We start from the raw sequence: 15,000 nt of genomic DNA, 5'->3' as shown, positions 1-15,000 counted from the left end.
AATCAAAATTTTACATATATATAGAAGACTATAGAAGACGTCCAGTTTTGTTTTTGACGTGTGTGTGTGTGTAGGGGTGAACTCTGTGTATCAGCGTTTGTATTGGCCAGCACAAGTAACGTGAGCTGTGTGGAAAAGTCCATTTAAAATAGCATTAATGAAGTAACCATGTGATCCGGAGTCAAAAACACACTCTCATCGTCTCTCTCACTTAGTCATTTAGTGGTCAGTGCTAACTCTCGCTCTTTGTCTTCTCTTTCACACTCTCACCTTCTTTCTCGTTCAGTGTGTGTGTGTGTGAGCAAGTGTCACCATATGACAGCCTGTCTCTGCCTAATTCAAACCACCTGCCTTAAACAGAGTACTTCTGTGCTCCATACAAAAAAAGACTGTGTCTCTGTGTGTGTTGTGGTGGGTAGAGGGGAGTATTTAAACTTTCAGCAGCTCCAAAAATAAAAATAGGCTTTTAAAAACAGGCACCCTTCTAAACCAATGACTCCTGCAGCTATAGAGTCAGTTCCAGGCTTGTGTGTGTGTGTGTGTGTGTGTGTGTGTGTGTGTGCGCGTGTGTGTCCTTCCCGGTGGATAGTTATGAATAGTTGTATTATTATAGGGCAAGATCTACCTGAAAGACTTGTACAGTTCTTCTACGATAAATTCTTTACATGGCATAAAATGTGCTGGAGTGTGTGGGCAATTTTTTTTACTTTTTTGTGTCGCAACCGTAAATACATGTTTGGTTGAATTGGATTCGGTGTTGCAGAGAGAACTGCAGGTTTGTTTATTGCAGAGTAACAAACTTAAAACAAATGTAAATAGCCAAAAGGTTACGTCATATCAGAGGAATTTTTTTTTGTTTGTTTTTTAAGAAAGTTGTTTTTTATTTTTTTATTTTGTGTATTAATATAACAATTTAATAAAACTAAATGTTTCATTAAATGTTTTGTTTAATGTTTTACTTCAGTTTACTTTTTTTTTTTTTTTTTTTTTTTATCTGAATACAATTTTTTACCTATTTTTTAACTTTAGTTTTAAATTAAATTAAATTAACAAAATAAAATTTTGTCACAATTATGACTATATTAAAAGTATGCCTGCATTTGTATATCTACCCGTCCAGAGTTTGTACACACTTTTTAAGCAGTTTCTGGCTTAATTTACTTACTCATTATCTTAAACTTATTTGATGTAAAAGTTTTCATTTAAATTTCAGCTATGTATGAATTTCTTTACAAAACAACACTTTTTTTTTTTAAATACATGATGTAAATAATTATAACATTTCCCCTTGTAAAATTAGCCACCCAGGTAATGTAAATTTGTTTTGAAAATTGTGATTGGACGCATTTGGTCATATGACCAGTGATTGCATAATATTCTGTAATTTATAACTGAACTTAAAATGATTTGAATATTTCAAGATACTTCATTTAAAAGTGCCTGCGGGAGAATAGTGACACATGCCCAAATGCATAAAAACAAAAGAGCCATTGAAGCCGAGAGGAGGATGTCATCACAGTTAATCCTTTGTTTTCTCTTTCACCTTCTTTTAAACTTACCCCTCTCTCATCCAAGTTTATGTTTGCTTGCATGGATGAGTGACAGGAGGAACACTGACACAGATTCAAAACAAACTGGTGTACATGTAATTTTTGGAAAGCTGAGAGACGACTTGATCCACCAGAGAGGGAAACTGCCCTTGAACCTCACATTTTGCTCTACCTCCGTGACCCTTCCACCGAGCTTTAAAGCAATCATTTAAACAGATGTATGCGCGTGTTTACCGATCCGTGCACTGGTCCTGGATTTTTGAGTTTGGCCAGTGTTGAAGGGAAGTGACCTAAGCCCTGGCGCTGCACCGAACAAGCCTGTATAACCCTCTGTCTTCTGTCCAGTGGTGCTTTGGAACTCATAGACTTTCATAATATAGATAAAAACGGTTTAAACATTAATCAAAATATCTTGTTTTATGTTTCATAGGTTTGAAATTACATTATACTGGTAAAAAACAGACAGTTGTCCCTTAAATGCAGTCTAGTAATTAAATAAAACCTTTTTTTTTATTACTTTTTCTAGTCAGATCAAATCACATTTATTTATAGTTAATATCATTGACCTAATTTATTAAGGTCAAACATATAACTTTTAGTTTCAAACATAGTAAAAACAAATGCTGAAAATATTTAAATTATGTGAACTGTTGCTTTAAGATGGGATTTAAAGGCATCATTAGAAGCAGAGGATCTAATATGGGGCGGCGAGCTATTCTGTAGCAAGATATGAAGCGTGGGCCGAAACAGAGAGACACAAGCGTCTCGGAAACCGACAAAAACAACCGTAAAGGCCTAGGAGTATGATATTGTGGGACAAAAGCTCATACGAGTTACCTAACCGTGTACACAAATTATGAAAGCATCTTCTTACTCTTTCTTTTTTTATACACTAAGTTTGCACAGCACATTTGCGGCTGCAATGTCCAGACCCCTCCCATAACGCCAGGAGAGAGTGTGTGTGAACAGGAAGGAAGGGGAAGGGAGTTGTGCTGCAGGCCTCTCAGCTGTCTCTCACAGCGCTAATGATCCTTGGAGAGAGGCGTGAGGGAGGAATGGAGAGAAAAGGACGGAAAGCAAGGGATGTTAAGACAGATACAGTATGAGCCGGGATTCAGTTCAGAATATTTTTCCTGTTGGATACGTTTACAGTGGCGCTAAACCACCTCACATTTCACAGAAGTCCATGCTGACAAATCCAAAAAGTTGCTGAATAATAATGGCTTTCAGGAATGAATCGGTTACACTTTTCCATCAGTGTGAGAAAGTGAGAAACAAAAGAGTGAAAAGAATTTGCTGTGACTAAAATAAGATCAGAGAATGTTGCAGACCATTTCCTCCCTTCGCTTGACCTCTGTGTCTGTGCCTCTTGTGCCTCTCTCACACATAGACACACTGTTACATGTAGGTTTTATAATTGAAAGCTTAATGGTGAAGACTGAAAGCTTTGTCGTGACCTTTGACCTTTCTTGATTGTGACATTCCTCTTACTTGCCTCATGGTGTCATCATGGTCATTATAACATTTTTATGTGTGTACACTCAGAAATTAGCATTCGCAGCACCAACTGAAAGGGAAATCTTTGTATTACTTGCCAATAAGCTGCACATTTTATTAGGACGTTATTGCAACGTTTTTATTAGGAATTGCAACATTATGTGGTTTATGTCTAACTATAAGGCGTCTGACCCCAACTTGATGTCAGTCACGCGCGTCTTCTAAAGAAAACGTCTTTGCGACTAACATTTTTTACCTCAGGGGAAAATGACATTCAGTCAGACATTCGTCTTCTCCGCCACTCAACACATACACAATTATTCTTCGACATAAATATGAGGAACATCAGTGCAGTGTGTTGTTCTCATGTTTTGGTGACACATGCCGAAAGCTGTGAACAACATAGTGACTTGAGCTATTTGTCACAAGTATGTTTCATAAATCAATCGTCATTGCGACAAAATATATATTTTTACTTAAAAACAGACTTAAGTATTTAATAAAACCGAAACATTTCTACATTGTGCATTTTCAACACACTTGCCTGCAGCCATTCAGGTGTGTGAGGGGTGTTTATTACACTTAATAAAATAACGCTGAATAGCAGTTTATTTGTTCAGTGTAAAATGTATATTTATAGCTAAATGAATGTTCTCACTTATACTCAAAAAATTAATTTTGGATCTCTGCATGTGTGTGTTGAGGGAATTTCAACATTGCAGACTAGACTAAATCAAACAGAGCAGCTCTGAACACGATCTTTATCCTTCACAGTGGGTGTTTAGTGCTTTGTGATGTAGAACAGTCATTTTTAATTAACCTACAGATGTTTAAAATACAGTTTGATTGCTGAGACTTTGTGCCGTGATAAAATCCAAAGCTGTATCCATCACGATGCTGTGTGAGTTCCCTCAGTGTTTCATTTTATGGTTTTCTCTTTCTGTCTGCCTGTCTGTTATCTCGTTTGAGAGGTTTTTTTTTAAGTGAGTGCAGCAGGAGTGAAATATGAATGAGTCGGGCGGCCAAGTGCGGCGCTCCCACTGCAGCGTATAAAACGTGCTGATGGGGTCTTTATCCCTCCATCAAGCTGAGGGGAAGAAAAGAGCACAGTCCTGTCAAGGGAACGGGGCGATTCTCCGGCCAACTGGCTAAACGCTGAAGCCCTGGAGTCAGAAAATGTGTATGAGAGAGAGAAAGAGGGAGCTAAAGCCAGAGAAAAAAGACAAAAGACTATCACCCATTGACCTCTTGGCAAGAGCTCTTGTTTTAAATATCTCAACATTTATTTCTCCAAAAGCACTCTCTCTTTCATCTAGATCACTATTTAGATGTAGTCTGTGCGTTTGTGTCGTTGTGTAGTGGTTGTATGGACTTGGGAACTCTGTGCTTTATTCCCACAATTGGCATCCCATGAGGCCTGGTGTTGACGTCAGGACGGGTTCGGCCGTGTGTGTTTGTGTGTCGGGGTGTGTGTAAGATCATAACCACATAAAAGCGCATCCTACTGGGAGCAGATGTGTCTGTGTTGAATCTGTGTCGTGTGTGTGTGGGGGAGTCTCGATACTTGATCTCAAATGTGAACCTGAGAAAATAAAGCTGTTTTGATACCGTTATATGAGGTCATCATATTGATATGATATCATCAGCCGCACCGAAATGCAGCGAGCTTCATAATAATGATATGGCTCTTGTTGTTTCTGTTTGTTTTAGGCGATGTGGCTGATGTTGCAGCAGGAGGAGCCTGTCGATTTTGTCATCGCGACGGGGGAAGTGCACAGCGTACGGGAGTTCGTGGAGAAGGCCTTCAAACACGTGGGCAAAACCATTGTGTGAGAGCTCGTGTACAAACACACACACACACACACACACACACACACACACACACACACACACACACACACATCTACCTCATATTAAGCCCATCTGGTTAATCTGGCACATCTGGTGTTGATTCGCCGGCAGGCTGTACAAGACCGCAAAACAACACGCAAACACACCATAAATATTGTAAATATGTAACGCATATGCTGACAGCTGAATTGGAAAACAAATAAAGCGAAGGAATGGGTTCAAAGCTCTTGTTCTCGCACTTAGGTGGGAGGGGAAGAATGAGGAGGAGGTGGGCCGTTGTCAGGAGACGGGAGAGATTCATGTGACGGTGGATCCGAAGTACTATCGGCCAACTGAAGTGGTAAGTCACTGCAGATATCTTCCCATATATTAAAAGATCAGAACATCCAAAGTGCCCTTAGGAGGCGAGACATTGCGGAATAGCATACATAGACTACTGTACAATAAGTGTCGACATCTCCTAGATATGTGGTGAGAATATGTTTTCTTTATGATTATTTTATGACATAATTTGTTTCAGTATTGTTCATTGTGACTTGTACTCCATTAAACCAGCAGCATTCAAAACTCTAGAGAGGATTAGAGGGCGTTCACATAGGACACGTTCTTTCTTTCAAAAAACAGCTAGATATTGCATAAATCAGTGGAAGGGGTCTTGAGACTTTTTGGAAGAACTTTTTAACTTGGCAGAACATCTTAAAAATATGTCGCTTAACATACAACAATTCCCCAAATAAGCCAGACCCAATATGTTGGCCAATTGTGCTGTGTTTATATACACTGCTGTTAAAAAGTTCGGGGTCGGTAAAAATATTACTTTTATTTAGCATGAAAGCATAAAATTGTGAAAAGCAGCTTTATAGTTTCCCCAAATATATTAAGCAACAAAACAACATTGATTACAATTAGAAATGTTACTTTAACATCACATCAGCGATGATTTCTGAAGGATTGTGTGAAACCGAAGACTAGAATAGATTACTTTTAAAAATGTATTCAAATAGGTAAGTTAATTTCACAATATTACCCCTTGCTTCACAGACAGTGCTCAACCCTACTCCTAGACTAAATCTGATCTCTTTCATATGAAAGAAATTAAAACTGATCTTAAAACATGTCAGTGCCTTTGTTTTGCCTGAAGATACACACCATTAATGTTTTTTTTTTCTGAGGCATGTTTATAAAAATTACTTAAATGTCCTAATTGAACTGTGGCCTAATCCTGGCTTAGGCTAAGCCCTTTCTATTAAACCAGGCCTTACAGTTTTTACTGTTTTTGATCTAATAAATGCAACTTTGGTGAACATAAGAGACAAAAAATCTGTTAAGTATTCAAGATGATTAATATGTCTGTCCTTACCTGACATGTAGATGTCAGATTGTGTGTGTGTGGTCAGTCAGGAATGAGAAAGGCCACTAAATCTGTAAAGAAAACATACACATGAAATGATTGTTGAGAGATCAGAGGTTTTCTCCAAGACACATGTTTACTGCGTATGGGTCACAGGGATGTTTCCAAGGAGCGTTTTCAGTTAGAAGAAAACATAACATAAGGTTAGACAGAAAGATGTGCAGAAAGACGGAAATCTGTTATTCAGACATAAAACGATGAAATATTTTTATCAGGTTTTTGACGACCTCAAAATGTTGCTAAGGAATATCAGCTCAGAATACTTAAAGACACTCTAAAAGGCACAGGCCATCCATCAACACAGAGGCGAAATGGGAATTTGACCTTCAACCTCTGCGATAGGAAGTAAATCACTGCATTTCCTCTGGAGGAAGGAGTGTGTATTTGCGATAGATTTACAAATGCGTTGTCCACAGGCTACATGTGAACATGTTTTAAAATCTGTTCGGTGAAGCCCACGATCAATCAAATCACTTATTCTGGCAGAAACAGAATAGAAACTTCAATTTCAAATGCGTAATTATGTTTTTGCTCCTCTTTGCCAGCACACACAAGCTTGCTTCGCCTAAAGGGAGTTAAGTGGATGAAATACACACCTATTAATAGGAAAGCAGTGGGTTGAATATGCTACCTGTTTATCCAAAGAGACCATCGTCAATCGTCACACGAACTGCTGTGTTTTTGAGCCATCCTGATCTATTTTTGCTTGTACTACACCTGCATGATTTACGAGAGCATAATTACTGACAGATAAAAATCTTCTAGCTGAAAGATCCCACGTTAACGCTAAAAATAACCGTCACACCCAAAACTGCTGTTAGATGAATAGCTCCATGCATTATTATCATACCCAAAATCAACAAGTGAAGCCTCCGAGTGATGGCTATCATGCCAGACGTAACATGTGGTTTGATGTGCGTAAATTGTGAGCGAATGACGAAACTCAAATCGGCCATCTTTATTTGCATAACCTTTAGAGATCTCGTAACGAGCGTATGCGTGTGCGTAGGGGAGGGTTTCTTCCGCGGCTTTGCCGCAAACACAACCTGTACCTTGCTTTCTCTGGATGCGTTCTTTCAGTCGACACACACTCGCTCACATTCCTTCAGGAGGTATGCGTAGCTTTAGCTTCACAATGAGAAAAGCAGGTAATGCGCTTGGCCTTGTCTGTCCATCACACGCCATCTACTCACAGACAAAGAAACCGTGTGTGCGCACTGAAATAATACGCTAACTTCCTTTTAAAGGTCTGAAATACCACGATTTAAATGAAGCTTGAAATATTAGAACAATTTTTTTTTTTTTTTTTTACGATTTCCAGCAGGAGAGCCGTTCTTTTATTTCTCATTACTTTTATTCTCTCATTTGCACTTACACAAGGACGCAGCGAACTGGGTGCAATAATGATCAAATCAAAACCGAGCACTGTGTTTTTCAGCCGATTGAGGGGGTTTTTAATAGCGAAGGCTCGAGCTGATGAATGTGGCCCCCAGACGGCTGCTGAAGACCGCTGCGTGAACCCTCCGCGGTCCCTGCTCTGCCTTTCAGCAAATACGATTTTGTACATCCATTTCATTCTTTCGGATGCTGATTTAAACAATTTTTATGAGGCACTTTGGGGAAGGAGGACCAAAGTTAGCCAAAGGCTTTTTTTTTTTTTTTTTTTTTTTTCTTTTTCACTTTTTATTTTCCAGACAGTCCCCAGGAAACCCTCATGGTTTTTTTCTTTTAGTTTTTCATTTTGAAAGAGAGAGAGAGAAAGGAGTACGAGGGCATAATGAAAGCAAAAAAAGCTTTGATTTATGCAACGGATTCCACAAACTACGAGTTTGCAGCAGCCGCTTGGTTTAGTAACTCAGGCCCTGCTGAACTTGTGTGCACATCTCAGAGTTGTTTTCGGTAAACTGGGCTGTGGTTACTTTGTTATGTGGTGTAATTTCAGCTGACTAAATTGTTTTGTACTTGCCTTTTTTACAAGATTTGAGGGTCTTATTATTGAAAATAAGTAGCAAAATGTACATGAATGCTTTTAGGATGTGTCTGCCAGGAATATAAATGTAATGTACAGTAAGTAAGTGTGAGCATGCATGCTGATGATAGACAAAACACACAAGCTGCACTGGCTGCAGTTCACCATGTGTGCATTTCATCAAATCAGCTCACAGACTTGACGACCCTGAGGAATTGCCACAACATAATGATGGAATTATGTGGATTATCAGAGATTAGGACTATATGGTACAGATGTCAACGTGTTTCCTCCAGAAACTCAAAGACAAATTACACGCGTCTTTCTTACAGATTTAAATTTGAGACGGTTGTCTCTTGATATTTAATGTCCTTTTAAAATGCACATCAGCATCTGTCAGTTAATTAAAAAAGAAATTTCAAAGTAATATTTAAAATGTGCAACTTAAATGATAATAATCTGAAAAAGAAATTATAGAAAAAAAGATTCCTTAACTAATTTCCTTTTCTTTTATTCTTTTTTTAATAACAATACTTTCATGTTTATTTTAGTTATTTCATTATTGATGCAGTTATAATTAATAATAATGCTGTAATAGGAAATACTTTTGTAAAGTTTTTATTAATTTGTTAAAAGTATGTTTGATTACAGTAATGGTAATAATGTATACTTTCTAATATAATAATAATAATAATAATAATATGAAGAAATTATTAAAAAAAAAAATCTTGGATTACGTTAGTTCATAATAATAATAATAATAGTAAATTGCATTTCGTTAGCATTCAATGCAATTTATGACTGTTTGATATTTAGTTATTGAAAAGCCAGTGTTTCCTTACCCCTTATACTCATAAAAATACTTCAGACATTTACATTAATGCATTTAATTTAAGCTAATTACAATGCATTTAGGGTATATCAGTATATCAGGGTATATCAGTATATCTTCCCTGCAAAGCAAACGTTTAAAATTTTGTTTTAGAGTTTACAAATTTAGCATTACAAGTAGTCAGACAGTATAATTAACACACATGCACTATTACGATGTATAGATCTGTGTGTTGTGTTTACAAAGCATGTAAGCGCATGCATGTTTTTTGGTTTTCTGTTGGAATGAAAGATGGCTTTGACCTTTCACTCCAAGGATCAGGATGAGGTGATCTTATCTGCTCTGTGGCAGAGGTCAGGAGCGAGATAAAAAGCATCCTGTAGTGAGCAGCACACACACACACACACACACACACACACACACACACACACACACACACACACACACACACAGAGGCCCTCACTCTGTAAATGCAGGAGTCTGTCTTATCTGACCCATGTTGAGCGTCATAGTACCAGCATGCAAAACACAGCTGCATCATCACTTACCTGCAGCTTTGCTTTTAATTTGAATGCAAGATCCATTTTATTTCAGGCTTAAGCTTAGTGGCCATCCGACCTGCATGCTTTTGTGCGTTTTTAGATTTATGTGCTTGTTGAAGGCAGGTCCCCCACCTTAAGCAGAGTTTAAGCCTCTGTTGTCTGTCGTGATGCTTTATGGGTAGTGCAGTCTTTAGGGTTTTCTGGGTATTATAGTTGCTGTGGTTGAGAGGCTGGCTCTTTGTGACAGCTTTACGGTGATATGCAGTGTAATAGGTCAGAGTTGTTAAAGTTGAGTGTGAATGATGTTGTAAAGAGTCTGGCCGGTTGCCAGGTAGAACTCAAAACTGCAATAAAGCCATGCTCTTACCGTTCAGATTTTCCTCAGGATGACCGTATATACATCCACATTTATTTCCATCACACTTTACTGTAGAGCTTAACTCACTTTCATAACGTTACATGGCACTTTTTACCTTGCGCCCCGGGATTTTTTTTTTTTTTTTTTTTTTTTTTACTATGCTACTCTGTCTCGCACTCTGTTCTTGTTGTGAGAGAGAGAGAGAGAGAGAGAGAGAGAGAGAGAGAGAGAGAGAGAGAGAGAGAGAGAGAGAGAGAGAGAGAGAGAGAGAGAGAGAGAGAGAGAGAGAGAGAGAGAGAGAGAGAGAGAGAGAGAGAGAGAGAGAGAGAGAGAGAGAGAGAGAGAGAGAGAGAGAGAACAGAACTAAAAAAATAAAGAGGGAGAGAGGGGTGTACGTTCTCCCCTGGCCTACTCTCTGGTATTTCCTGAAGGACTTTGACTGAGCGGAACCACCCTGGGCCCCACGGAGGGGAAAGACAGAGAAAGAGCTTTTAAAAAAGAATGAGAGTCGAGAATATAACACTTAAAAAGCCAGCCAAGCGTAAAGGTCCCCAGTAAACAGGTGAATTTTTAAAAATAAATTAAATGTTTAGGCAAGAAAGACATTCCCTTTTTGCGCAAAAGCAGTAGAGAATGTGAAGATGTTGCATCACTGGATGTCTGTTACTAAACTAAAAGTTTAGCTCATTTGACGGCATTTGGGGTCTAATGTTGATTACATCCAAAAACCATGTCTGAGTATTCCTCAAAAATCAAGGTTACGGTGAGACTTTTACAATGACATTTCCAATTTTAGAGGATTTAGAAGCAGAAAAGTGTTGCTTTATAAGTGTATAAAAGCAGGAAAAATCATTCTTCTTTTAATACTCATGTATTACATAAACTGCAAATATGTTTAAGGTTTACCGTTTTTAGGGTTTTAGGATTGTTTAGGAATTACATTGTTATTGTAAGGAAGTTGTACAATTCTTTACAGATTGGCTTCTTCCATTCTCTTCCATTTAAAGTGCTTTTTTTTTGGGTTTGTTTTTTTACGAAAAGTAGGGGACAAGTTACATTTAACTTTTATGATGTATAACATTTTCCCGTACGCCGTCAGCTTTGATTAACTTGTATTGAACCTGGAATATTTCTTTAAAATAGGTTAAAATCAGATGTAACTAACTAGATTCGTTACAGTTCACCGTTCACGTAAACAAGCCTGTTCTCTTAAAGTGATCAAAACAATCCTGCGCTAGATTAGATCAGAAAACGTTTGGGTTTTTTTCATCCCGGCAGGTGTCTTTGACCGCGTAAATCTGAAAATGTGAGTTAAGTTGCGTACCGGTGTTGGGTTTGTTTGTGCCATGCGTCATAGTGACCTCATGGGTGTGTTCGCGTGTTCACACTTTCACGGCTGTGTGTAGTGTGTGTAGTGGGAGAGGGGAGGTTAATTGTTTGCTGCCCTCTGTAAATGGCATGTCCCAGGCTCGTTATCTTGATTGAGTAATTAACTCTGGCTCTCGGCACTCTTACTCACACTGTCAGACTGCTGAACTCCTGACACCTCGCATTCCTCGCTCCCTCTCCCTCGCGCTTTCCCCTCTCTCGCTCTTTAACTTTCACACAGCTCGTCTCTCCGAGCTTTCAATTTATCATCATTTTCCTTTCTCTCCATGTCATTCCTGTCTCCGTCCTCTCTCTCCTCCTCTTCTCTCACTCTCGACCACTCCAGACAAGACCGTTTTTTTTTTTTATTACACACTTGAGTTACAAATGTGAAGGAGCTCATGATAACAACTCTAAAGTGTTAGTTCACTCAAAAATGAAAATTCTCTCATTCATTCACCCTCATGTTGTTACAATATTATGAGACTCTTCTAAATACTCATAGAAGTAAAGGTACAAAGGCTGTCCCCTTGCAGCTATTAGGTTCAAATATGCACATTTTAAGTGCTAATATGTACCTTTAAGGTACCAAACATGTATCTTTTGAAAATGTACCGCCCCGGTCACAGCTTTTGTGCCTTTATTTCTGTGAGTGTAGAATATACATTTGGATGTACAATAAAAGTCAGTGCATTTCAATTTTGTTTTGGAGCCCCAAATCTTCATTTGTGTTTCACCGCAGAGGAAAAGGTCCAGTGAGGGCAGGATTTTTATTTTTGGTCTTTAGTTGGGCTAAATGTGTTCATTTGCTTTTGTAGTGAAATTTACTATAAAAATCGCAGTAACATGTAAAACCAGATATGACGATCTTTTTTTTTTTAATCAAAAATGAACATATCTAATACAGGAAATTTAGAAAATTCACTGTAATTTTTTTTTTTTTACTTAAAAAATGGTATTTAATTTTTCACTGTATTTTATATCCCCAAGAGCTTTATATATATTTTTGTGTGCATAATAAGGGAACTTACTGTAAGCATAGTATTTTTACTATTTTTACAGTGTAGTTCTCCGTCTCCCCCCACCCACAGTGAAAATGCAGTAAAGAGAGGGGAGATGAAAATTAAAAAAGGTATCTAGGTCATTTGAATGAGGTAAATCATGTTCACACAGACAGGCAGTGCTCTTTTACTCTTGCACTGTTGAAAAGATAGCTCTCTGAGGCTTGTAAACACACAAACACACTGCCAATACCACATGTAAGCACACACAGATCCTCAGTAATAAACACACTGTTTAGTATGTGTAACTCATACAGATGATTTCATGCTGGGATCTTGACGTTCGAGCCTGGTTTTTAAACACTGACACTAGGTTGCATAGATTCCGATGTACTTTTGCACTCAGTCTTTGGGTTTCTCTCTCTAGTTTTTCTGCTCTGTGATTGGCTGTTGTTTGAAATGGGAAATCATTAGAGTCTTTGATCCCTCCTAAACATCCTGCATCGAATAACACAACTCTCGCACACACAGAACTGCACGGCACATAGCGAAGTCTGTCAAACAGCCGCGGATTTCTCGTTCTGTTTCACCGTGTTCTTTCGAGGGTGCTGTTGGATTCGTCTCGCACTTGTGTCTCTCACATAAGCGTGCATTTAAAGTGTCAGACACTTAGAGTCTGTGTCTCTTTGCTGGAGAGGGTTTACATGATTTTATAAATATTTAGTAAACACTTGAAACAAGAATCTGAGATAGAGACATTCTGCACTGTGTTGATTCAGATTGTTCAGCATTGTATTTAGTTGCTCTTACACATGAAAATATAAAAAAAAATTGTTCTGAAATCTATACAAAAATATTGGGATCAGTAAAAATGTTTTCATAAAGACATCGCTTAGGCTCACCAAATCTACATTTATTTGACTAAATATAAAGTACAGTACAGGTAAAACAGCAGTTTGTATAAAATTATAAAAATATAGTTTTTCTAGTATGTATTTTTTCGGATGGCATAGCTGAATTTTCAGCATCTTTACTCTAGTCTTCAATGTCACATGATCATTTAGAAATCATTATCATATAATCATTTGGTGCTTAAGAAATATTTATTATTATCAGTGCTGAAATGTTTTGTTGCCAAATATAAATATACAGAGATTTCAGGGTTCTTTGCTAAATAGAAAGATAATTTATTTGTAATATAGAAGTCTTTATCACTTTTGATCAATGTAATGCATCCTTACTAAATTAAAAAATGAATAAAAATCTTGCCCCAAACTTTTTTTTTTTACTGTGCATATATGCATGTGTTTTTTGAAGAAAAAAAAAAAAAAAAAAAAAAAAAAACCCAAAAAACAAAGTAGTATACCATCTAATGTGTTTTATTTGTCTGTAGATATGTTGATAAATTACAATCTACATTTAAGTAAAACAATGCATTGTGGAAGAAGCAGTAAAGACTTATTTAGACATGTTTACGAACAATACGGACACAAATATGCAGGGGTTTGTTAATCAAAGGACGTTTGACCTTCCCTTCCCTTTGCTTTTGTGGATTTGACCTCTGACTCTTCTGTCTTTCAACAGCGCATAAAACCGTTGCTCTGTTTCTGTGTGCGTGTTTTTCCTGATTCACATCTCAAAGATATTAAAACTCTTTGAAACGTGAATGCATATAGTCATTTTAGACTCTCACATTTCATGTGTAGCCATGCTGTAAGTTAACAAAAGTCGCTTGATGTTTGCAACGGTCTGTCTTTTCAATAGTCCTGAATTCCTTTACGTTAAGTGCTTGGTCACACACAATAAAAATGCACCCAGATGATGACTATCACTTTAATTTATTGTTTATTTCCATTTTATTTACCATACATGCAGGTGCGGCTTCTGTTTTAAACCCTGGCGCATATAGATATCTTCTTAAAGCAAACATAAACAGCCAGCGTTTGAAACTAAAGCTTCCTCTGTGCCTTTGATTTGTCTTGACTTGCTGGCTTTCTATTTAATAGCGAGATCTATCGCACACAACGCATGATTCACGCGCGCACGCACGCAAAGCTTCGGTTTCCTCGAATTAATACCGTTCTAGTTTTCCTTCCTCGCGAATACTTTGCAAACTTGCATTGTCAGGACGCAGTGCCGTAGTTGTTTGCATGTGAAGACTTGGATGGGTGACAAAAGCAGCTGATGTTAATTTAGCTTTCAGAAAAGTGAAGACTAATTATGATTAATATGCCGCATTTATACGTATCTTGATTATGATGGTTGCATGCTGTTTTATATGTTGATGAATGAATGCTATTTCGCTAATTAGTCTTTAAAATATGGTTATGTCATTTAAATGATTTAATTGGAGCTAAAATGGAACCATGAGTTAGTGACTGTAACTTCTCAGGGTTCAACATTTAAAATGAGGGCTTTTGGAACGAGAGCTCTCATTTGTCAAAGGCAGAGAAGTGTGTGTGTGTGTGTGTGTGTGTGTGTGTTCTGGCTCCTTGTGTAATCAGATCAGCAGCAAGGACACCCTCAAACTCTTTACTGCCACCCTGAGAAGCACCTTTAAGTGTGTGTGTGTGTGTGTGTGTGTGTGTGTGTGTGTGTGGGTGTGAGTTTTGCCGTCCCGT

At 37.8% G+C, this 15,000-nt stretch overlaps 1 protein-coding gene across 2 annotated transcripts in view; it reads left to right on the top strand.

Moving 5' to 3' along the window:
• The window catches only part of gmds (GDP-mannose 4,6-dehydratase), a 58,466-nt gene that overhangs the window by 42,453 nt on the left and 1,013 nt on the right, over positions 1-15,000 (top strand). For both annotated transcript variants that reach the window (XM_043220493.1, XM_043220494.1), the window contains 2 exons: positions 4,758-4,876; positions 5,142-5,238. In XM_043220493.1, coding sequence (XP_043076428.1) covers positions 4,758-4,876; positions 5,142-5,238 — 216 coding nt within the window. The remainder of the gene's footprint in view (positions 1-4,757; positions 4,877-5,141; positions 5,239-15,000) is intronic.

The sequence above is a fragment of the Puntigrus tetrazona genome, chromosome 20, assembly GCF_018831695.1.
Source record: "Puntigrus tetrazona isolate hp1 chromosome 20, ASM1883169v1, whole genome shotgun sequence".
Classification (NCBI taxonomy): Eukaryota; Metazoa; Chordata; class Actinopteri; order Cypriniformes; family Cyprinidae; genus Puntigrus; species Puntigrus tetrazona.
Note: the sequence above shows the minus strand (reverse complement) of the source record. Positions and strands in the feature narration are given on the sequence as shown.